General features: G+C 35.0%; 1 protein-coding gene across 3 annotated transcripts in view; it reads left to right on the forward strand.

Annotated features, from left to right (window-relative positions):
• Positions 1-25,331, forward strand: part of LOC128246507 (uncharacterized) — a 51,336-nt gene that overhangs the window by 17,322 nt on the left and 8,683 nt on the right. For 2 of the 3 annotated variants that reach the window (XM_052964734.1, XM_052964736.1), the window contains 8 exons: positions 1,071-1,119; positions 5,107-5,224; positions 13,144-13,247; positions 13,478-13,580; positions 18,866-19,010; positions 20,363-20,788; positions 22,492-22,630; positions 22,886-23,047. In XM_052964734.1, coding sequence (XP_052820694.1) covers positions 1,071-1,119; positions 5,107-5,224; positions 13,144-13,247; positions 13,478-13,580; positions 18,866-19,010; positions 20,363-20,788; positions 22,492-22,630; positions 22,886-23,047 — 1,246 coding nt within the window. The remainder of the gene's footprint in view (positions 1-1,070; positions 1,120-5,106; positions 5,225-13,143; positions 13,248-13,477; positions 13,581-18,865; positions 19,011-20,362; positions 20,789-22,491; positions 22,631-22,885; positions 23,048-25,331) is intronic. The other variant, XM_052964735.1, reaches the window with a different exon arrangement.

Below are 25,331 nucleotides of genomic sequence, written 5' to 3' on the forward strand. Positions count from 1 at the left end.
GCTTTGTCAATATATCGTCTGGCGGTCACATTTTCCTCAAGTACGATGAGTTCTGACCGAAAACTATGGTTTATGGCACTCCACACCATTACTCTCCCCCCTCCATATTGATCAGTTTCAAGAATGACATTCCTGTTGAATCGTTCCCAACGTCGACCATACACTCGCGGTCGGCCATCAGTGTGGAACAAGTTAAAGCGTGATTCATCACTGAACACAAAATTGTTCCCATCACGCCTTTGAAGGTGATTCTGAGCCCAGTGGTGCCTTGCTCTTCGATGACGTTTGGAAACAATGGGTGCTCAATAAGGGTGATGGCAGCCAATTTGATAGACTCTGAGACACAGTCCTTCAATGTATTAGCCTACTACAAGTTCTGACGATCTCGACAGTGGTTACTTGTGTTGTTAAAAAGAGTTTGTGCAAATGACGTTGACGTATGTATATGTCTTGACAGGAAGTGGTTAACTTAGGTGCCCCTTAGCAAGGTCAGTCATTTACAGTCCTAGTATCCCTAAAGACGCACAATAGTGGATCTACTCACATTAAACCAAGTTGTGACAATAGACTGAGAAACACGAGCATCAAAAAGGCCTAAAATCCTCTTCCGATTTTCAAAATTTAAACGTGGAATTTATAATTTCGCTAACTTTTGATAATTTTGTTGTGTATTCGACTGTAAATCATTCATAAACAAGTTTTCGAGTATCATGGGCGCGAACCCCAATGTGCACATGCACAAATAACCAATGAAGCGGTTACAAAATGAAAAAAACAACACCTGTATGTTTATACAAGGATATGTTATGGGGATATGTTTTCAATTTCCACGATTGTTTTGTGACATAATGGTTTTATTACAATATATACATGAGGCGTTTCTTTTGTCCTAGAGTTTATTTGACTGAAAAAACAACATTAACAGACAAGCAATGCTTTGCACACTCTAGTTTTATTTACATGCAAAGCTTCAATTCATCGGTATTAGCCCAGTGAATAAGATCGTTTAGAAAACACTGGTTTTTTGTGTTCAATTGTAAAAATAAATTACTCTGTTATCTGTCCTTCAGGTAGCCAAGACATCTGTCAGATGAATGGGTCACAGTATATTGTAAAGATGTATCCTTTCCAGTGTCTTCTTCTCGAAATGAATTATTCACCTTCTGGTTTTATACCCTGACAAACAAAGTTTGAAGGGGATATATTGGAGTCACACTGTGTTTGTTCAGTTGGTAGGTCGGTCAGTCGGTACAATAAAAGGAAGTGCTGTGTTGAAGAACTATAACTCTGTTAATAGTAAATTGCAGAGTTCATGCCCATTTTGTCAAACCTTTGTCTGGACAATAATTTGCTAACAACTGGATAGTATTTATTGACTTCATTTAATGTTAAAGTACAATGACAGGAATGCAGTTTTTAAAAACTAACTATTCTAGCTAGTCACAAAGTCATTGCCCTTTGAAAAATTTCCACGTCTGGTGCATTTCTTTAAAACTATTAGATGGAATTTTATAAAACTTTATACAGTAGTAAAGCACAATGAAAGGAAGTGCACTGTATGAGAACTATAACTCTGCTTTTACTAATTACTTTGTTACTATTTCTTACCCGCAGCATAAATCAGCATGATAAGTTGAAATGCAGTGTTCAAGAACCTTCACTATATCTTGACTAATTACAGAGTGATAGCTGTTTAAAAAAAGTTAATGTTGAATAGATGGAGTTCAAGCAAAGGTCTGATTGTATTTTACCAACATTTCTAGTGCTCTTTTGGTTATTTCCATTCAATCAAAATTTTGTCCCTCAGCATAAATCGAAAACATTTAGCATTTATAAATTGCCATGTAAGCTTGTGAACTGCAGAAGATTAAAATATTAAAATACCTTTTTTTTAAATTTGAATGATTTAATTTATAACTTCAATGGACAAAAGAAGTAACCGCCTTTCAACATTGTAATTTTTATTTGGGATTTCTAAATATTTCATTGTTTTTTTTCTATCAGGGCGGCATTCGGGGATACCAATCAAATTCAGTGATAAAGTAAAACTGCAATCACTTGAAGGGAGCTGAAACCTCGAGGGAACCGATGTTTCGAACGACCAGAGTTTCAATTTTCCAGTCTTTTATGAAATATCTTTCAGTGTATTTTAAGTTTGAAGTCGTCAAAATGACTGTTTACGTAACAACACTGATTATGTGTTGCGTTTTGTGTTGCGTTTTTGGAAATTGCTCATTTGTTCAAAGGCTGTGGTATGCGAAATGAAAAAGAAAAAAACAATTATAAATGAGTAAATAGTTATGTTTATTTTTACAAAAAGCATATTTTCTAAACAAGCAACATTTAAATATGACAGTACATATTATGGCATTAGTAAGATTTAAGTTTCGAAAAATGAAGGATTAATGATTGGCGCATTTTGTCTGTCTCGCGAAACTGTTCAAACTCATTATTATCTTCTCAAATGCCCTTATCAACTATCATTTGTCATGCATAAACAGTGATAAACATTTTTTCACACCTTATCAAATTTCCTTTTAACTGCCATTGCAATTTTTACAACTTGTAAAAACACCTAGCAATTGTTTGTTTACTTTGGAACACATGTTCAGGATAAAGTGTGAAATTATGACTTCGAGGGAGCCATAAGGTTTTGTGCATGATTTGTGTATTTGGGACCGGCTATAGTGCTCGACTCCTCGACTTATTTAGGTTTTGATGCAGCATCAGTATATTTTATATGAAAATAGAAGGAAAAATGTTCGGAACCAAGCCTCGACCTCAAGTGACCTCAAGGGTGCTGATTCGCTAATGACCACCTGTTTGAATGACCGCAGTTTTACTGTACATGATATATTGTTTTAGAAAAAAATACTTTTTCAGGGGTGGGACGTAGTTGTGTGTATAGATGTGGAACCTAATTCTAGTTGTTCAGCTTTGACTTAAATGTCCTCTAGGTGTTTATGTCTGTAACAATCTAGTGTTTGATGCTGGTAATCCTGTTATTAAATTGCCTAAGCTTCTGTTCATCAGAGTAGCAGATGATAATACTGACTGCTAAAAACTGCTATAGCCTACATCATACACTTTGAATTTGATATTTATGTGTAATTTTAAGGATTTAATTAAATAGAAAGTAAAACTATAGAAACTCTTACTGTGAAATCATTAATGTTCGTGGGTATGAAATTTCGTGGTTTGCCAAAAAAAAACAATTTCGTGGGTACTTGAATTCGTGGATTTTCATTTTTAAAAAAAAATAAAAATCGAAGATGCGATCGTCCTAGATCGTCTGCATAATATCCACGCGCTGGCCAGAGATTTCCGTCTCTACGTCACTCGGTTTATGACACTCGCTAATGTGGTACGACATGCCAATTAGTGCATATACCCATGTCACTTATCGATTTAATTGGGAATAAAGGTAATAAAAGAAGATGTACCCTGATCATAAATACAGATAGGGGAAGCCATTAAATGCCAATTAAAAAATTTGCAAACTGTGAAAACACCGAAAAGGTGCATATATTGTCACGTTCGGTGCTTAGTAACCTTCAATTTATTAGTAATCGATTAATTATTTTATTAAATAAAAAAAATCGAGTATGGACACTCATCACGCACATCTTGTAAACTTGGAGATTTTCATTAACAGCACACGTTTAAACACGTGCTTATAACTGTCATTTGTTGCATAAAACACATTTAATTGATTTGGTTCATTATTTGTTAAAGGCAGTTATAATATATTAACAGAATAATGATCGTAAGTTATACAGTGAGACAGGTTTTAACACTGTATACTGCGACCTCTGTAAAGAATATACTAGAGTATGTACGTAACAAGGCAATTGAAAAAGTGAATAAAGGGTTTATATTTCGTGGGATCTTGAATTCGTGGATCACCCAACCCACGAAAACCACGAACATTAATGCCCCACGAACATTAATGATTTCACAGTATTTCAAATCTATTGGGTACTTAGTTTTTCAATTGGAAGTCTTTGATTAAATTGTTTTTCAAGTAGGTTTGGAATTCTTTCCTTATTAGACATTTATCTGGAATGAGCATATTTTGCATTAATAAACTGGTAATTTTGCCGTTTTAATGTTTCAATTTTCTTTTTATTAATTCTAACTTATAGCTTGTAACTTGACTTTTATAATGGGTTCTCTACCATAAAATAAGGCAAAGCAAAATCTATTTTCTCCTTCTTGTCATTTTTTATGAGTGGTTCAAACGTTCAGGATTAGTTCGGACACCGAGATTGAAAACATTATCTGTAGACTATTGTACAGTTGTAAAAATATTTTTAGTTTAGACTTTTGCATAAAAAACAGAAGGATGTACCTTGAAATGAGTATAAAGGAATTTTGAAACATTTTCAAAGGAGGTCTAAGCCCCTTTACTTTGCTCGGGCATGTATCCCTCATACTCTCTGACCCCTGGTGACTCCTCAGGACTGACAAAATCAGCTGTTTGAACCCTTAATATTGTTTTTTGATGTCAGAAGGTCTAATGATAATGTCACGGCCAGAAGTCTTATGAAATCTTTGTCTCAACATTAACTAAACAGCCGCTTGACATATAACCCTGCAGCTTCTGTAGAACGCAGTTTAACAAGTAGATGAAACCTACTGTTTTAGAGGTCAGTAGGTCAAGGGCACAGCCAAAATTTTCAGCATGATAACATTGACCTAGCACCATGAAAATGCAGTGTAAGTTTGCAACTGACCAGTAAATGACCAATATAGTTTAAGAGTTCAGTTCTGTCAAATGTCACCGTTGACATGGAAAAAAAAACCTTGCCTATAACTTAAGCTGTTAGGCCTAAGACCATTAAATGTTAGTACCTTTCACCAGTATATTTAGGTCAGACTAGGTCCAGGCAAAAAGGGTTATGAAAATATCTCTTGTCTACTAAGGATTCAATGCTCAGGGAGTTATCTCTTCATATAAGCAGCTGTCATGACAGTAAATCTAAAATAAATACATCTAAATTAGTTCCAATACACAATGTTTTTTAATAAGTTTTTATCTGATTTTTTTAATTTCCATATTGAAGACTATCTGGTAAAATGGATTTAACTCCTTAACAAGTAAAGTGCAGAAAATAGGATTGAGAATCAGAAACTGTTAACACAAATGGTGGAGATGAAAGCGGAGATTCAAACACGGATGGAAAGACAAACCAATATTGAGGTTGAAAACAACACAGAGAAGGTGAGAATAATCAATTCATTCATTTGCTTATAATGACTTAAATGTTGCATTATTTTTTGCACTTTTACTATTGTTTTATTCATATATTATAACAAGTTCAGGAAAAGTAAGCAAACCTTTAGGGAGAACACTTAGTGGCATATTTCCCAGACAAGTTAAATAACTTTTTGTATCATATGATGACAAGTGTCAGATTCTTTTCATCACAAGCCTTTTTATCACCCAGTTTTGGAAGAGGGATATTGTTTCTAAATTGTCCTTCCACATATTTGAATGGGTATATAGTGGTTACTAATGCCTTCATAGAGTTTGGGCATATCCCCCGTCTATCTGGGTGGGATTTGGGGGGGTAAGAGGGTGTGTCCATTAGGGTTAGAAGCTATTTGGTTATTTTTTTTCTATGAAGTAAAACACTAAACACTTTAGAAGGAAAAAACACATTATATGGAAACATTAGGGCCTCCGTCCATCTAACACACTTTTTTACCACATCTTTGTAGGGATTTAAATGTCAGATAATTATCAAACTTAGTCAGAATGTTTCCTTGATCAATTTTCGACTCCTTGTAAATGTCACATCAGGGTTCGACACTAATGGTAGTCCAGTAGTCTGAGACTACATACCAGTTTTTTGGTCGGACTAAAAGAAATTTTAAGTCAACTATAGTCCGTTGGACTACTAGAAAAAGTAAATATCACATCAGTTAATTGAGCATAAAATCTTCATTACGCTTAAACTTGCGTCAAACGTGATGTCAAAAAGCCAAATATCACCGGCTTATTCTAAAGCTTGCTGAAGATGGCCAAGCAGTTCTGGCCAATGTGGACTGTTAACTGAATTGCGCGCGCATTTCTTATAGTCTTTCGATCAATATTTAAACCAGTCTGTAAGAATGTCTTCGAACTGTATGGTGTGTTTAAATTGTCAGACATGTGCACATTTGCCAATGTCAGCGAGGTAGATGTGGTCCAAAAGTGGTAGAATTTCTAAATCCCATCACCAGAACCTTGCGGTACGATCATATCACACCTGTACTTAAAGAACTACATTGGCTTCCAGTGCAATACAGAATTCAGTTTAAAATTTTAACGCATACCTACAAAGCTTTAAACGGAAAATCACCAGAATATTTGGAAGAAATGCTATGTGTTTACAAACCAGGAAGAAATCTGCGATCTCAAAACAAAGCACTTACTTTAGTGATACTAAAAAGTAAAACTGTAACCTACGGCGACCGACGTTTTGAATATGCAGCTCCGAAACTGTGGAACGACCTACCATCCGGTGTGAGAGACTCAAGTTCATTGTGTTCTTTCAAACGTGCACTTAAAGCACACTATTTCAAACAGGCGTATGAGTAGCATTTTTACCAGGAATGATCTGTGACAGTGATTCACGAAGACTGTGTGACCATAATGTGATTTTAAACATAATTTTACAACCTGTTTTAATTCTACCATGATCTTTTAGTACAATTACATAACCTATGTAAACTGTTTTAGCCTATTGATACAATATATAAATGAAATTTAGATGTCAGGCGTAAATTATATTAATATCATTTTTAATTTTTTTCAAAGTTTCGCTAGACTATTTTTTTATCGTATGATATTGATATTTATTGTTTTTAATACAGAAGACCAGTTAAATACCACATTTCATTTTATTGTGTTTCATATTTTTTAATATGTTGTACATTTATTGTTCAAAAGCTGTCTAGTATTTTAATGATATTGCTTGTAGTTAGCTATCAGATTATATCGTTAATTTTCAGTCAGAAACAATGAAAGATACAATGTAAACAAAAACTTGATGGTTGTTACTATTTTTAGATTTTCTGACAATTTGTCATGGTTTATTAATATGGTTCAGGGTATTGCCAAATGTCGGTGTTTATATATTTAGCAAACAGAAGGAACATTATGTCTGGCTTGTGAAATCTTTTAACTGGCTTTTAGAAGAGCAGCTCATAAATTAATCATACTGCCAAAACAGGTCTGTTAAGTGCAGATGACAGTAGAGTTGTGTGCGTTATTTTTCGCGCAAAATGTCGAAACATTTTATACATTGAAACTAGGGCCAATAGCAATTTTTTATCTTACTCCCATATAAAAAAATGTTTTATAACCCTGTGGAATATTATTTTATTACGTTTTTAAGCATTTTGGTATGTCGTTTAGATTAACAAATACTGAAAAGTAGGATGCCAATTATCAAAAATTTCTAAACAGTAAGATGTCTGTCATTTGTGCCACTTAGCAACGATCTCGGTCCAGGTGTCAAGTGATTTTTTGCAACATTTTTCTGAAAGTGACAGATTTTGGGGTAATTAAGCATGGTTTTTAGATTTTTAATCTGGGGTATTTTAACATGGTTTTTAGATTTTTTAGGTTTTAAGATTTAAATTTAGAGGCCAAAAGCTGTTTTGAAGAATGTATTAAAATTTAAGATTGAGACAGATAAAAACACAACCAATCAAAGGGTTTTACTGACAATAATCAAAGGAGAAGGGAAAGTTTTACAAAACACTGAAGGAATCCGTTACAGGCTTGCATTTTTTTGGAATACCAGAATTTTTGCTGGACTACCCAGATTTCAGATCTAGTAGTCTGAGGGACTACCTTGTGAAAAATGTTAGTGTCTAACCCTGCACATGGGTTTAAAAACTAGGTCAGGAGGTCAAATTTTAGAAAAAATCCTAGACACACTAGAGATATCATATTTGGTCCAATATTCCTAAAACTTGATCAAAAATTTTTACTTGATGAACTATTGGGCTAATTCATAACTTGGTCACTTGTCATCAAATATCTGGTCTCTAGGTAAATTTTGAAATGTTTTGTCTGAAACAATATCTTGGAAGTAATTGTTAAATTATGATCAAACTTGGACCGAATAATCCTCTTGATCAATTTTCAGTCACATGTGAAAGTGGGTCACACAGAGTTAAAAACTAGGTCACAGGCTCATTTCTTAGAAAAATGTTTAGAAGAAATCTTAGAAGAAATATTTCACAGTAATAAATTCAACAATTTTTATCAAATCTTGATGAAACATGGTCAGAATGCTTGTCTGCATTATATCTTGCATATGCTTTAATTATATCTTTCATATGTTTTAATATGGGTCAACCCGGGTCAAAATCTAGGTCACTAGGTCAAATCTTAGGAAAAGTATTTCCACGTCATCAATTCAACATTTGTTTTCATATCTTGATGAAACTTGGTCAGAATAATTGTCTGCATAATATCTTGCTTATTCTTTATATCGGTCATCTGGGGTCAAATTCTAGGTCACTAGGTAAAATCTTTCCACATCATAAATTCAACATTTTTCGTCAAATCAGTATGAAGCATGGTCAGAATATTTGTCTACATGTTGTCTTAAACATTTGTGAAAATGGGTCACCTCAGATCAAAAACTAGGTCACTAGGTCAAATCTTAGGAAATATTTTCCGATGTCATAAAAAAAATGAAATCTTAGAGCATATTTGGAGAGGTACCTGTAAGAGCTGTTGTGTTGACTGTTTTCTTAGTTTTAGGCCCTCCAGTCTGCCCCTCAGTCACCACCCTCTTATTTCACCCTGCAGACAGGACTTGACGCGAGTTGTCCCAATTGGGTCCCTCTAGTGTAATTGGGGCTTCTTTGTAAGTGTCTGTGTCAAGACAGCAAGGACAACTAGATACTGTGGTTGACATGCGTTATTGACGCCGCATCTAAAAAAATATCAAAACCATGAAGTATCGAAAGACCTTTGAATGTGCAACATCTGTTCATGTTAAGCGTATAATGGTACACAATACGCAAAGAAAATGTGATGGCATTGTGCACCATACAAAGTAACAGAAAAATGTGCCCACCGCACTAAATGAGGTTGACCCGTGCCACACCGTGGTCGCAATGTGCACCTCACAAAGTCATAAAATGTGCACACTGCACTAAATAAAAATGACCTGCGCCACACCGTGGTTGCAATGTGCACCGCACAAAGTCAAAAGTAAAAATGTGCTCATAGTACTTAATAAAAATAGATCCCACTTAAAACAGTGAGACCATGCTGCATTGTGGTCACAGTTAAGATGTGCGCCACACGAACGACAAACAAAATATACAATTTTTAAAACTTTGAAGGTATAATTTTTAATTAATCAAACTGAACAGACATACTTAAAGCTTGTCGTAATTGAATATACTTGTCTAAGTTTAATATTCTTAGTAAATAAAAGAATTGCAAAGCTTTTCTCAAACTTTTGCGTAATTTTTTAAGCCAGTTTAAATTATTTAAACATGGAAACGTAACTTGCGTATCATTTGGTTATGGTACTGAAGGCTGCAACCATGGCTGCCGAAAGATTTGACAGAAGTTTGAACAGCCCGTCTCTGGAAAGGTGGCAACCATATGAACTGAAGTGTTTTGCCTTCGCCTCTGCTGACCAAAATCCCTTGGAAGCGCCATAGATATGCACGACCAGGAAAACGGATATGAAGATTGATGTTATGTTGTATATTCAAAGCATCCACTCGATCATTGAACCAATCAATGTCACCTGGTTCATGGGTTTACACAGATGCTGGACATCGATGTAACACTTGGCATACTACAACCTGTGCAATGTTCAAAATATTAAGTGCACTGTCAACTATATCACACGTCATTAGTGCAAATATGGCGAAAAGTCGCCAACTGTTTCAATTTTAGTTTTGAGAACGGCTGCTGAGGTCCCAGGAAAGCCATCCGCCATAAGCCGACCGTGTAAACCGAAATGAAAGTTAAGCGAATCCTCCTCTCGAATATATGTTTGAAGTCTAGATACAAAAGAATGTCCAAAAAGTTTAACTTTCATGGGCGCAGCCATATTGAATCCGTTATGTCCTTGCGACACACATGTAGTTCAACGACGCTTACAGCCACTGTCTGAGTAATCCGTTTCTAAATAAAGCAAACCGTACAATATATCACAAAGTTGAAAGGCATCGGTAGGATACCGCCACTATATTTCATTCCAGAATTTAGACTAAGCAATTCCTAAATGCATAAAGTATAGACCTTCACACCCAATAATATCGGTAAAATTATGCAAAATATTTTGCTCAAAATTTGCAAGCACGTATCTCTGAAGATTTTTTCTAGAATGGCTGAACCGAGAGGCTAGGGATAGGCCGATACACACCACGTGACCACTGGTCACGGCTTGGACCGCTGATAAGCCACGCACACACTTCCTGACCACTGGTCACGGCGTGGAATGCTGATAAGCCTGGTGATGCTTAAGATGTAACCGGTTCAACCCGCAGAATTAGCTCGGGGTGATTCAGTTCAACCCGCAGATCCATTAAATATTTTATGTCGGCATAGAATTATATTTATGGTATTTTAAACTTTAGTGCACCAAAACCATAACTCTGGCTGCAGTTTTTTTAGTAATTGCCGTTTGTTAATTAAATTCATTGTTATCCTTTAAGGTAAAGTTGATACCTTTTTTAATAGGCGTGGAACATTTGCAGTCTGTGAGTGCTCTTGTTCCAGCAAAAAGACAAAAAAAAACATTACCTGTTTCACCTGCTATGATGATGAGCTGACTATACCAACAACTGACAAAGCAATGCCATTTCAAGCATGCATTTCAGATATGAGGTACCCAGAATTATTTAAAACTAAATAAGTAGAAAGAATACTGAGATGATATCACAACATATCAAGCACTATACTTTTAATGATTTTTTCTTTCTTTTAAATTGTGATTTCACTACAAGTTAAATGATATTCTTATAATATTATATAAATGCAGAAATTGTTTTTCAACTGTTTTTTTTTTATGATATTTAGAGGAAATACTGGATTAAGATGTAAAATTAACTACACCATTTAATGAAAACAAAATAAGAAATAAAGTATGCTTGGTTGGACATAACCCATAATCCACAATTGAACTGTTTACTGACATGTGGAGTGTAATATTGCTATACTACACATGTGCAATACAGACAAATATGTGACTAATCTGGAATATAGTAGCATTTGATAAAGCAGTATTTATCACTGAGTGAGCACCAACAAATATATTTCAAGAGCTACCTTGCACAAACAAACATTGTTTTAAATATTTTGTTATTTTATATTTTTTAACCAGGTGTTGTTTACAAAGTGAAACCTGTTTCTCCAATTTCTCGAAACTTCTTAATCTTTACAGGCTTAAGTAGCTTATTTCAAAAAGGCAAAGTACTTACTTAAATTGGATTTTAATTAATGAGTATTGAGAAAAAAAGTGAGCTTAGCTTAATCCTGTTATAAGAGATTGAAGAAGTTTCGAGAAATTGGGGCCTGGTGATCTGAATGTAATGTATGTTATGTACGTTGTTGTTTGGGCGTTCAGGCGGGTGGACAGAATCAAACTTGCCTACATGTATGAAACTGAATTATTTATGGAGAACTTTTATGGGATTGTGTTTGGGGCCTCTAGAGTCAAGGTCAAGGTCACTGTTACTAAAAATAGAAAAAATGATTGAACTGAATATGTTTAGAAAGGATTGATATATTGTGCCCAAACTTGGTATATAGGAAAAGTTTATAGAGACCCTTCATGAAATTGCCTTTGAACCCCTAAGATCAAGGTCTCTGTTACTTAAAATAGAAAAAAATGTAATATATTACCAAACTTGGTAATAAGAAAGAGTTAATGGATACCATTAAGGGTTTGTGTTTTGGGCCCCAAGGGTCAAGGTTACTATTAATAAAAAATCAGACAAAACAGATGAAATTGAATATTTCTAGTTTAGGTTGACATTTTGTGACCTAATTAACTTTGTATATATGAAGAGTTTATAGGGGCTCCTAGAGTCATGGTCAAGGTCACTGTTTGAAACTAAAATAAAAAAAGATGGAAACTGAATATGTTTAGAAATGGTTGACATAGTGTGCCCCAAGGGTGAAGGTCAGGATAATTGTTACTAAAAATAAAGAAGTGGTTGAAACTGAATATATCTATTTTGTGTTGACATATTATAACCAAACTTGGTATGAGGAAGAGTTTATGAGGTTATGGAAACCTTTCCATGCCAAGTTTAGTTAAAGGTGTTTAAGTGCATTTAAGTGCATTTAAGATATGACCATCAAGATTATTTCTGTATTTAATTGATATTTATTAACCAACTTATTTTTTCATGGATTACATTTTTGAAATACACCCTATTGGCACTGCTATTATAATATGATATTAAAGGGAGATAATTAACCAAAAATATCTCTATGATTATATAGCAATGTCAATTATTTTACATAATGCCTATATCAATAAAGCTCTCAGTGAATAATATCAAATTTAACATTTGGTAACTTTTATATGAAACTTTACCACTGGCAATTTTTCTAATTTATGATGGATAATGATGTGATTGGCGGTGAAATTTGATCGTTAAATTTTCAGTTTATCTTATTATTATGCACCTTTTTTTCTCAATAACCCCCCTAAAAAGATGAAATAAAACTGCTTAAGGTGTTTTAATTCAGTTAATAATAGATTGGTTAGGTATGCACTTACTTATTAATTTCAATATGATAAATTGTAATGTTATTAATTTTTGTACAGCGACAAAACTGCTAAGCACATATAAAGGGCTTGCAGTGCAATGGTATTATTTTTTAGAAATACTAGAGTATTTTATATCTTAACATACAAATGTCATTTACAAACATTCGAAGTTTAATTCATGCAACAAATGCGATAATTTTCAAGTCTGCTTAATTGGGTTCCTTTAACCCTGAACTCCCATAGTTAATATCTATGGGATTGGAGCAAACACGGGCATTCACAAGAATTGATTTCTGCACTAATTTAAAAAAAAATGCATAATGTTGTTTCGAAATATTTTAAAACAATATAATTGTAATAATGGAGCAACAATGTTTTGTTTCTTTAGTTAACAGCCATTCAGCTTAATGATTGGATAGTGCATGAACAAATGGACAGCTCCCAGATGGAACCAGACGCAATGTCAATGGAGATGGTATCTCCTATGATAAGGTTGACTATAGCAGGCTGCATTTAAATGATAATTTGTCAGTTAAATTGCTTTAATTGTTTGTAATTAAGGAATAATTTCAGAATGGACCACTGAGCAAACATATTTAATCATTAAAGAATCTGATTCAGGGTATAATAAATGAATGAAAAAAAGAAGAAAATATCAAGTAGCTTGTTAAACATGTACAAAACCTTTTGAGGGGCCTTGCCTGACCCTTTATTTTCTGCAGTTTCTTCAGTGAGAAAGATGATGGAGATCAGATGGTGACCGAAGATTCTGTTGTGAGCAGAGAACCTGAAAGATGTGATGCTGAAATGCCAAGTCCAGAATTGGTGAGCTGTATTATAAAAATGTATTGATCTTTCAGACTGTTTGTTTAAAAGAATACATATCTTATTTTGACAAACTTTAAAAAATGAACATGATTATTTAAAAATACTTACAAGATCAATGTAGATAAAACAAAAGGAACCAGAAAAAAGAACAGTTGTATTCATCATATCATTATTTTATTTTTATGCCCTTCAAAGGCTGTTTGTTTGTCCATCCATCCCCACAGGCTGGTTCACAATGACCATCAGATGAACCCTATTGATAGTTAGGTCAGTGGGTCAAAGGGCAAGATTGTTGTAACCGTAAACTGAAAATATGTTTCCAATCAAAATTTGAAGAACACTCTGCCAAGGGCCAACCCAGGGTCCCACATGGGTTACCATATGGGTCCCATGTGGGCTACCAATGTGGGCCACACATGGGTTTTGCAACAGGGGTCCATGTGGGTCCCATATGGGTTGAATGTGGGACTCATATGGGCCCCACATGGGTTTTGGAACAGGGCTTGATTTAGGGCCCATATGGGCCCCACATGGGTTTTTGAACAGGGTTTGATATGGGACCAATATGGGTCCCACATGGTGTATATGGGCTGTATATGGGCCATATCTAAGCAATAAATTTGGGGTAAACCGTTACTTTTGTTATTACATGTTATTATATATTGATTTCAATTACCTAAAAAAAATTGATCTCGAGTGTTCATCTATTGCATAACTATCCTTTCATTCCTTATCTAGACCGACAGCTATGTTGTGAAGTACAAATGACATAATTTCAACATAATATTACATTACACAACAAAAATAGCAATAATCTTATTAAGTTTATTAACATGAAAACATCAGAAATGTAAAACAAGATGTACAAACTAAATAAAGTCAACAAAAATTAAATACTGACAGGATTTTGTGTAATACTGGCAATATAAAAGTGGCACACGAGAAAAAAATGTGACTGAAATTTTGACACATTTTTTTTCAGTTTGGTTTGACTTGACAACACCAAGCTAAAAAAATCTAGTACATCTATATTGGAATTTGATTAATAACTTAATAATAAGTCTAAACTTCGTTTTATTGATTGTATCTGTCACTTAAAGCTGTCAGACTGAAAAAGCCTGTCAAAAATTACATGTAATAGAACACACATTTTAAAGGCTTTAACGACATTCGGAGGTCCTCGGCTATTTTTATCGAAAACTTCGGATGTATTTGGATGGTTTACATACTCAAAAAGCGGTATGTTTAAGTCCGCTTAAAGTAGATCACGTAGTTATTTTATTTAGCAGTTCAACTTCATGACTTAACTCAAGGGAATCTTAATTATGTATTTGCAATAATTCAATTCACTGGCAATCAATTTAAACTTAGATCAATAAATACAACTCTAAAACCCTACATTTAATTAATGATAAAATTCAAAAATTTACAAACTATTTCAACGGATGTACCAGCATACATCCAAGGTGGTTTTTAATAAAAATGGCAGAGGAGCTCCGAATGCTTTAACAATTCTAATAAACAGAACAAGAGAATCTACACATTCAAATATAACAATATTGCTTAGACATAAAGCAGCATTTCAATCCAGAAATGAACTAACAGTTTCAAGTTAATTGTCACAAAATCATGCATGTAAAATAAAGAAGAATTTAAAAGGAGAAAAACTAAACACAAACAAGATCTATTGACTAACACAATTAATGCACCTTGAAAGAATGACTAGTGAACTGACATCACTGAATGTTAAAACATATATATATCCTTATTTCCTCCATGTATGAAAAGTTACATAAGTTACATAACAAAATACATATGAAACAAAAGTAGAGCAACAGCATATAACAAATATTTACATAATAACTTAAGATTACCTCATTTAGAACCACTTCATTGTTGTCTACCAAAAAGGATTAATTAATGTATACACACTCACTCCATAGGTTAAAAAAAATGTATCTAATATGAACAAATCAGGGATCATTGTTATGGCCAGGAAAATAAATAGTGTTGAAATAATTTATTAAAGTCACGTGGCCCCAATTTCTTAAAAGTTATAAAGCGTAACACCCTTAAGTAGCTGATATAATTCAGCCAAATTCCTTACTTCATCTTGATACTTAAATACATCAAAATAAGGTTATCGTGAGTGTATCGAAGTTTAAAATGGTGTACCCTGGATAAAAAAATATTATAGTAAAATAAAAACCGACATCATTCTGAGATATAATGATTATTATTGAATGCCAACAGGTTTTGCTTTCATCAGGGAAACAATAATCGAAGTAAAATATGACAATATTAACAACGTAACTTGGGAGTTCACATGTTGGTAAATGAAATCTGACATCGTCACGTTTTGTTTAGAATTGGATTAAAAATGTTAATAAAATATATTTCCTTAGATAACCTACCTGAAACATCAGTGTTATGCAGTTTATAAAAGGGATAGATTGAATATTAAGAGTCTTCTTTTGAGCAATCGTCCAAATGTGAACTAAACATATTTGTCTTGTTGATGGGTCTCTTATTTGTTATGGACATTTGTCTTATGTTTATACAAAAATGTAAAAACAACATGGGTTTGCCTATAAATATAGATAAGAAATGCTCTTGTAACCCTTACACGATATGAACATTTATGGCAAAAGTTGAAAATATCTCATTATTACATTATTGTGATACATTTTGCATACGAACAACATATTATGTCACACACGATGCTGATGTCTATATGATAAAAAAACAATCGATGCATACAAATTGTATATAATCAATTTGAAAAGCGGTGATAAATATTCTGACAATTGTTTAGTCATAAATCCGAATTTTTGTTGGTAAGTAAATAAGTCAAAATTCTACTCGGTAAGCATCGAGGTGACCATTGCTCGGTCTTTGCTGACGACCTCGAGACCCGGAAAGCCACTTCTGGATCCCCCCCCCTCCATTTCCATGCGATTACAAGAGCGTGTTGCTGGGTTCAATTGTAGACATCCTGAAAATAGTGTTAGTGGATAGATGAATATCCGAGACAGTTATTTCATCAGTGATTATCAAATGTTTAGTTATAAATAAGCAGTATTCTATCGTATGATAATTTAAGCTAGGCAGATAAATTTACATAGGTATCTTAAAAAGTTTGTCATTTTTTAATACTAATACTTTATTATATTTTTAAAAAAATCCATTGATGTATGTGCACAGCATAGGTAGTTTAATTTAGCACACCTTTATATATATACAACAACAAAACCATCTACTGAAAAAGATGTTTATCAAGTGGAGTCCATTCAGTTTCTTTTTTTGTTTGGTTCCCGATAGTTTAAATTGGCGGATCAGATTTGTTGTCAACACCGTCTTCATTATCCAGGAAACCGTGTCCACTGTGTCACTCCCACCATATTCTGCCAAGTATTTCACCTTGAACAAAAAGTTGTGCATGAAAATGCCTGTAAATCCACATATAAATGCAAAACAGTAAACACTTTTAAGCAGAGCCATAGTATCATACGCAATGTGGTACAATAGAAAAATAAAATTTGAAGCACTGTCAGCGCCCCCTAGTACTGGCTTGGTTTGTGTGTCTGCCCTTATATCGATCAGATCGCGTTTTAAAAACAAATCTGAATGAATAATGTCACTTCAAAATGTAATTTTAAAGCACAAATTATGCATTTTAAATTTAAAGACACCTCATCAAAATTTAATCCGCCAACGATGTTTTGGAAACTTACAACGGATGTTGCAGATTTCGCTTGTGACATTCACTCGTTGAAGGCTGTCAAATCCTCCAGTTTTGAGGGAGAAAGATAATCCCTCTAGCAACTCACTTGGAACTACATCTTGTGCCAAAGATCAGGGTGTCCCGAGCTGGAACAAATAACATTCTGTCGAAAATAAAAATTGAAACAAGACACTTCAGGTATCATACAGTGAACTATTAAACCAATTATGTGATTGGCTGTTTGTTAATGTTTATAATAATAAAAGGATGCAAGGTTCATTTATGAAAATCATTTTACATTCCATCAAAACTCCATCAAAATTTCCTATTTACCTTCTTGGATTCTGCTTTGTAGAGCATCGAATAATGAATGGGTAGCTGGAATGTTGGGGGCTGTTGGCCTTGGTTGTAACAGGGCCATCATTCTCATCATCACCATTAGCAGCAGTGGCAGGCTGTTCACCCTCGCTCACATCCTCGTACAGCCTCCTTGCCCTTGGTGCACTTTTAAATTGGATAAAAGATTAATGATTGTCAGAATCCATTCAAGAGAAAAGAATATAGTCTCTTTGGAGGTCTATATGTAAATAGGTTCCCCAGAGCTGCATGAACAAAGAATGTGTGGTTGTTTAGTTTTGCCATCTGCCATCCTGAATGCCTTTATAATTTATATGAAAGTCATCAGTAATTCACTTGTTTGAAGTCAATCAAAATACTATACATATAAATACAACTTGCTTTGAAAGTATAATAAGAACCTTTACCTTTTTTTTAATGATGCCTACATTTGTTTTTTCACATCATTCGCGCGTCAATAAAATATCATGTGACATATTTTCCGCATATTTTTTTTTAATTGTGACTAAATTGCTACTAAAAACACATTTGCAAAAGTTTTATATTTAAGAAGTTATAAAAAAATGAAATTACTGAAAAATGTCTGTTCCTTGGTGTATTTATGTATCATCACCACAACATCGTGCCTTACCATCTAACACTGCCCTACTACATGTATGATGATAATGCCGAGTATATGGGACCCATATGGGACCTATCTGGGACATATCATGGCTAAAGATATGAAGCCGATGCATGAAATAATGAACATTTTTCACTTTGTATCGATGTTTACATATTTTCATATAACAATGATCTTCGTTTCGCTTTGTGTATCCAATTAATACAGATGAGCAGCTATATGGGCCCCATATGGGCTTTTTGCCCAGATTCAGCCCATATGGGACCCATTTAGCCTTGCTTGCTGGGAAGTTGGCATCAATTCCATCTTGTATTGACTTACCATTTCCATTTACATACTTTGTTCTTTAATAGTATTTCAATTCAATTTATCCAATTTTCATTGGAAGGTTGGGTAGGTCATCATGAAAATACATGTTACATTCTTGCGCACATTTGTCCTGTCCTGTGAAAGCTCTTGTTTCCTATTAAAATGAAATTAAAATAATTAAACACCAATGTTAGCAGTCTGTGTTCAAGTTCCTTAGGTTAGATTTGAAACGGTTTTAACCATAACTGTGGCTTCTATTCTATGTTGCAGGTAGGACATGTTGCAGCAGCCGAACCTCCACAAACTGGTCATACTGAAGGTCAAACCAATGATAATGAACAAACAATGCAAGTTGAAGAAGTGCAACCTGAGCAGCAGCCAAATAAAACAGTTGTCATCTTTAACAAATCCACAGGTAAACACTGTTTACTACATTTATGGAGATATCAATTATTGGCACATATTGGTTATAGGTTAACATCAGCAATTTGTGTCAATGTGATCAATTAATTAGGGATTGGAAGAATCCTGTATAACACGTCTATTATTTTAGACTAATATTTGCACACATATAGAGTATTATTAGTTTATAGACTATGAGACTATATTTGATATTACTTTAGAAATATTCCAACTAAGGGACTAGTTCATAAATTGCAGAACAATGCTTTCAATAGTTTCCACGTTGCATGATAAAATATGAAGTTTAGTATGTTTTATAAACCAGAGTGGATCCTAAATCTCACTTTTGGGCACTTTCATGACATTTATGATTCAATAAGTGTAGGTTTGTGTTTTATTTCATAAATGAGTGATAAGTTATTTCCTTTAAACCATGTCCTTTTAAAGATGTATGAAATATGCAACAGTGTGCTCATATTAATTGAAAAATTAAGGTTGTTCGTAATGGGTTTGTCTGTTTTTAAAAACATCTGATGTAAAGCATAAACAAACGTAACAAAAATGCAAACTATATACATCAATGATTATGATCTTACATGTATTTGCTAAAAAATGAACATTGAATAAAACACAAAATTCAGGGGTTCTAAAGTCAGAAATAATCCTGAAATCAAAATAAAAAGCTTTCAACATTAGACTGTTTAACAGTTGTGAAGATTTTGTTTGCTCATTTGTATCAACCCTCATATATACTCAAACAGACCCCCAGTTATTTTACAAGATTCACGCTTAATCAGCTGTTAGAACCCTACAATGCGAGTTTCTTATTCTTTCACTTGATTTATTATGTCTCCCCCATTCATGAGGAGACATATTGTTTTTGCCCTGTCCGTCAGTCCGTATGTCACACTTTGTTTCCGCTCAATAACTATAGAAGGCTTAGACCCAGGAACTTCATACTTGGTATGCTGGTTGGTCATGACTAGTAGATGACCCCTATTGATTTTGTGATCAGTAGGTCAAAGGTCGAGGTCGCAGTAAACTTCGTTTACATTTTCCAAGATTAATCAACAACACTTTCTTCTCTTCACTATTTAATACGGGTGAATAAACCAAACTTCACTGTTGGTTCGTCTCCAGTCCAAAATTACAAATTTCATGTCCATCATTTATTTTTTCTCAGCTACGACCACACTATAGGGGAGACTAGCGCTTTTAAAAAAAAAGCAATCTCTAATTATATATATATACATTATTATTATTATTATTATTATTATTATTATTATTATTATTATTATTATTATTATTATCACTATTATTATTATTATTATTATTATTATATATAATCATACATTTCTTTTTCAGAATCTGTTGAGATTCAACTTGCAAGAGAAGATATGCCACACACTGCTGACAGACAAAATATGACTTATTCAACAACATGTCCTTCAATCGATGCTCCATCGATGGTTCCTTCGTGCTTTCCGATCAACGTTTCTTCACAGCGAAATGTTCATTGTGAATCTGGGCTATTAGCCTCAGAACCGCATCACACTATGGCTGCCAAACATTTCTTTGTTCCCAAAATGCCTCAATCTCCTTGCACAAAAGCAACAGTTCATCAGTCATGGTCTCCCTTGTTATCACCAAATCATCAAGCCAGTACATCTATAACATCTGCCAGTCGACCAAGACTGCAAGTGCCCCAGGTGAACTTTGGATCACGTTGTGCAATCAAGACTCCTCAGGTGGTGTTGAACCCTAGGAAGACAGTTATGAATACATCTAATGGTAATAATCCTATTTACACCTAGTGTATGTTTTTGATGAATGTTCTAGGGACAAGCAGCATGAAAGTCATTCAATATATTCTGAGAATCCTATTTATAGAGTTATTTATGTTCCTAATAATCAGTGGGAACTCTTACCTTTATGAACTTATTGTTCCCAGTTTCATATAATATCATAAGGACTACATGTATGTAATCAGAGGTCTACATTAACAATTTGAAATTTAAACCAGGAGCTGCAGCTAACAAATACTACTTTATCGTCATATTTATATATACTCATACTTTTACGGGCAAAAATATCATAGACATTTGTTTAACTTGTCTTGGTTTTTATACGCCCATCTTACGATGGCCGTATTATGGGAACACCCATGGCGGGCGGGCGGCGGGCGGGCGGCTCCACAATGTTGTCCGCTCTCTAACTTGAACATTTCTCATCCAATTTCCACCAAACTTCATGAAAGTGTTTGTTGGTGAAATATCTAGGTCAAGTTCGATAACCAGCCAAATCGCTTTAGGCACTCCAGAGTTATGGCCCCCTGAATTTATCAAAATTGGCCATTTTAGCTTTGTCCGCTCTCTAACTTGATCATTTCTCATCCAATTTCCACCAAACGTCATGAAAGTGTTTGTTGGTGAAATATCTCGGTCAAGTTCAATAACCAGCCGAATCGCTTTAGGCACTCCAGAGTTATGGCCCCCTGAATTTGTCAAAATTGTCCATTTTAGCTTTGTCCGCTCTCTAACTTGAACATTTCTCATCCAATTTCCACCAAACTTCATGAAAGTGTTTGTTGGTGAAATATCTAGGTCAAGTTCGATAACCAGCCAAATCGCTTTAGGCACTCCAGAGTTATGGCCCCCTGAATTTGTCAAAATTGGCCATTTTAGCTTTGTCCGCTCTCTAACTTGATCATTTCTCATCCAATTTCCACCAAACGTCATGAAAGTGTTTGTTGGTGAAATATCTCGGTCAAGTTCAATAACCAGCCAAATCGCTTTAGGCACTCCAGAGTTATGGCCCCCTGAATTTGTCAAAATTGCCCATTTTAGCTTTGTCCGCTCTCTAACTTGAACATTTCTTATCCAATTTCCACCAAACTTCATGAAAGTGTTTGTTGGTGAAATATCTAGGTCAAGTTCGATAACCAGCCGTATCGCTTTAGGCACTCCAGAGTTATGGCCCCCTGAATTTATCAAAATTGGCCATTTTAGCTTTGTCTACTCTCAAACTTGAACAGTTTTTATCCGAATTTCACCAAACTTGCTACTATAAATGTTTGTTGGTATATATTCTTGGCAAAGTTCTATAACCAGCCAGGCTCTTCAGGATTATGGCCCTTGAATTGGTCAAAATTTGCCATTTTTGCTTTGTCCACTGTCTAATTTGAACAGTCTGATCTTCACCAAACTTGCTGAAAATATTTGTTGGTAAAATAAATCGGTCAAGTATGATAATCAGCCAAATGCCCCGAAGCGCTTCAGGATTACTGCCCTTGCCATTTAAGCTTTGTCTACTCTCTAACTTGAACAATTCTCATCTGACCTTCACCAAACTTGCTGAAAATGTTTGTAGCTATAAAATCTTTACCAAGAATGTTTGCCGGTATAAATGCTTTGCCAAGTACACACTGATTGTCTCTTGTTTGTTCTTGGAGTCAAACATGTCTTAAAGCAAAATAAAATCTGACTTGTTTGTAGGAACAGACGAAACTGCCCCTTTAGTTAGTAAGGAAAGTACAATTGAATCAACCTTTGTAGTGCCTGAGAACATAAGAACAAAGATTATGAAAGGTAAAATGCCGGCAAAGTCATCATCACCACTTCTCGTCACCAAGAGGTACATTAGATCTTCATATATTTTGTATGACTTGATTCCTAATTCGTGTTTAATGTTGTACTGAACTCAGGAAATACATGATAAAGATAAAGGGATAAATGAAATGCAGCATCTATCATTTTCTAAAAAAACTACCATCAAAGCAAACTTTACAGTTATTTAGAAATCAGATGCAATTTTAATGCGACATTATCTTTGAATTGTATAATTAAATTACATTAATTTGACTTGTTTTTGTCATCAATGCAAACAAAGTCCAGGCATGCATTCGTCAATGCCACGTCCACAGACGTTCATTCCGAGGTTGACTGTGCCGCCAAGGCTGTCTGTCCCCGCTGTTGGTCAGAATAAAAAGCCACTTACAGTCCCTGCACCACATTCAGTATCTTCTAGAGTATCTCTAGTCCAACACAACAGGTAAATGCTATTTCCTCTTCGTCTACAATATCGAAACAGAACCAAAGAAAATTATTGGTTTGTGTTATTTCTGGCAACTTTATATCTGTACGCTCGTTTGATGAGGTGGGATGTATTATAGATTTACCTGCGGGGGCTGTGGCAGGCAGTGTATTGGCTTCCACTTAGTTTGGCTGCGCAGCAACTCCATGGGCTTTTGTCTGCCCATCACTTAACTTAGGTCGTGGGTCCTGACCCATATCGATTTTAGGTCAAAGGTCATGGTCAGGGTGACCTTTGACATGAAGAGCTTATCTGATTGATAACTAGAGTATGATTGGCCCTAGGGTCCTTACACTTTGTAAATATGCTTGTCATGACATGCAGATGACCCTATTTATTTTGATGACATGTCAAAGGTCAGGGTCGCAATGACGTTGGACGCGGAAAGCTAATCCGATTGATAACTAGAGTATACTTATGCCTTCAGTCTTCAAACTTGGTACTGCGGTTTGTTATTGACATAAGATGGCCTCTATTGGTTTTACATCAAAGGTTACGGTCACGGTTGCCTTGGACACAAATTGCATGTCTGGTTGATAACATATAGTATGATAAGTCCTATGGGCCTCATGCTTGATAGGGTGGTTGGTCATGAACTGCAATTGATCCCATTTTATTTTTAGGACATTTGGTTATAAGCCAGTGTCGTGGTGACATTGAACATCCAAAAGTACCTAATCAATGAATTGAGTATACTTAGGCCTACGGTCTACAAACTTGGTAGGGAGGTTGGTCATGATCAGCAGATGACCCCAATCGAGGTCAGAGGATTTGAGGTAGAACAAAATGGTCTCATTGACTTTGAACAAACAGTTTGACCGTTTTGATATATTGACAATGCTAAAGTCTCTGGTCCTCAAATCTTGGTAGGGTGGCTGTTCATAACAAGATGACTCCTTTTGATTTTAAAGTCATGGTCGCGGTGACTTTGAACACAAAAGGCTTGTCCAAACGATAAGTAGAGCATGTTTATGTTTACGGCCTCGAACTCGGAAGGGAGTTTGGTCATTGTTAGCAGATGGCCGCTATTGTGTGTGAAGTCTGTATGTCAAAGGTCAGGGTCACAGTGACATTGGACAAAAAAGCTTGACTGATTGATAACATAAACTGGAATATGATTAGTTCTACCGTTTCACACCTTTAGGGAGGTTGATCGTGATCTTCATTTGGCCCTATAGATTTTTAGGTCAAAGGTCAAGGTTTTGGTGACCTTGAGCACAAAAAGCTTGTCCAATTGATAAATATAGTATGCTTAGCCATTCAGTCCTCAAACTATGTATGGGGGTTGGTCTTGACTTGCAGATGTCACCTATTGATGTTCTGGTCAGGAGGTCAAATTTCAGGATCACAGTGACCTTGAACACCAAATCCTTGTATGTTCAATATAAAGTAAAAGCTCGGACCGATGGATGGGGGTTGGTTATGACTTTAAATTACCACACCGACATTTAAAACAAAATGACTGATTGTCTGCCATTAGGAGAGCAATCATTTTTGATTATGTTGTGTGTTGAAATAATGGCTATCCACCCGACAATTGAATGCATTTGTAACATGCCTTTGATAGCTTTTGATCCATTATATTCGGTCATCCGACATCGCGCCATCACTTAACTTGAACAAAATGTGTATGGGCAGAAAATATCTGAGAAGTTTGATAACCAACCAAAATATGTTGCCTCAGTCACTTCAGATGCATGGCTCTTGAATTGATTTAACTGTTATTTTGTCCGGGCTGTTACTCAAAGAGCTTTTGACCAATCGTCACCAAATATGAACAAACTATTTATGGGCAGAGTATCTTGGTCATGTTCGATACCATCCAAGTTTCCCCAGTCCCTTCAGTCCTTTGGCCCTTGGATTGCCTTAATTTCTCTTTCTTACGTTGTCCACGATGTAACTCGATGTCTTAACCAAACTGTGTAAAGGCAAAATATTTCAGCCAGGTTCAATAACTAGATATGTCGCCCCCATGATTGTGAAGAAAATAAATATTATATAACCATCCATTTCTAAGCAATTGGTCTTAAATTTAACCTTGTAAATGTCGTTTTTCAGATGTAAGCCGTTTTCGGCTGTTATTAGCTCACCAGAGCATGAAATGCTCAAGGTGAGCTATTGTGATTGGTCTTTGTCCAGCGTCCATCCGTCCGTCAGTCCGTCTGTCAACAATTGCAAAAAAACATCTTCTCTGAAACTACCTGGGCAGATTCAATGAAACTTTACAGGAATTTTCCTTGGG

This window comes from Mya arenaria, chromosome 9 (assembly GCF_026914265.1).
Source record: "Mya arenaria isolate MELC-2E11 chromosome 9, ASM2691426v1".
NCBI lineage: Eukaryota > Metazoa > Mollusca > Bivalvia > Myida > Myidae > Mya > Mya arenaria.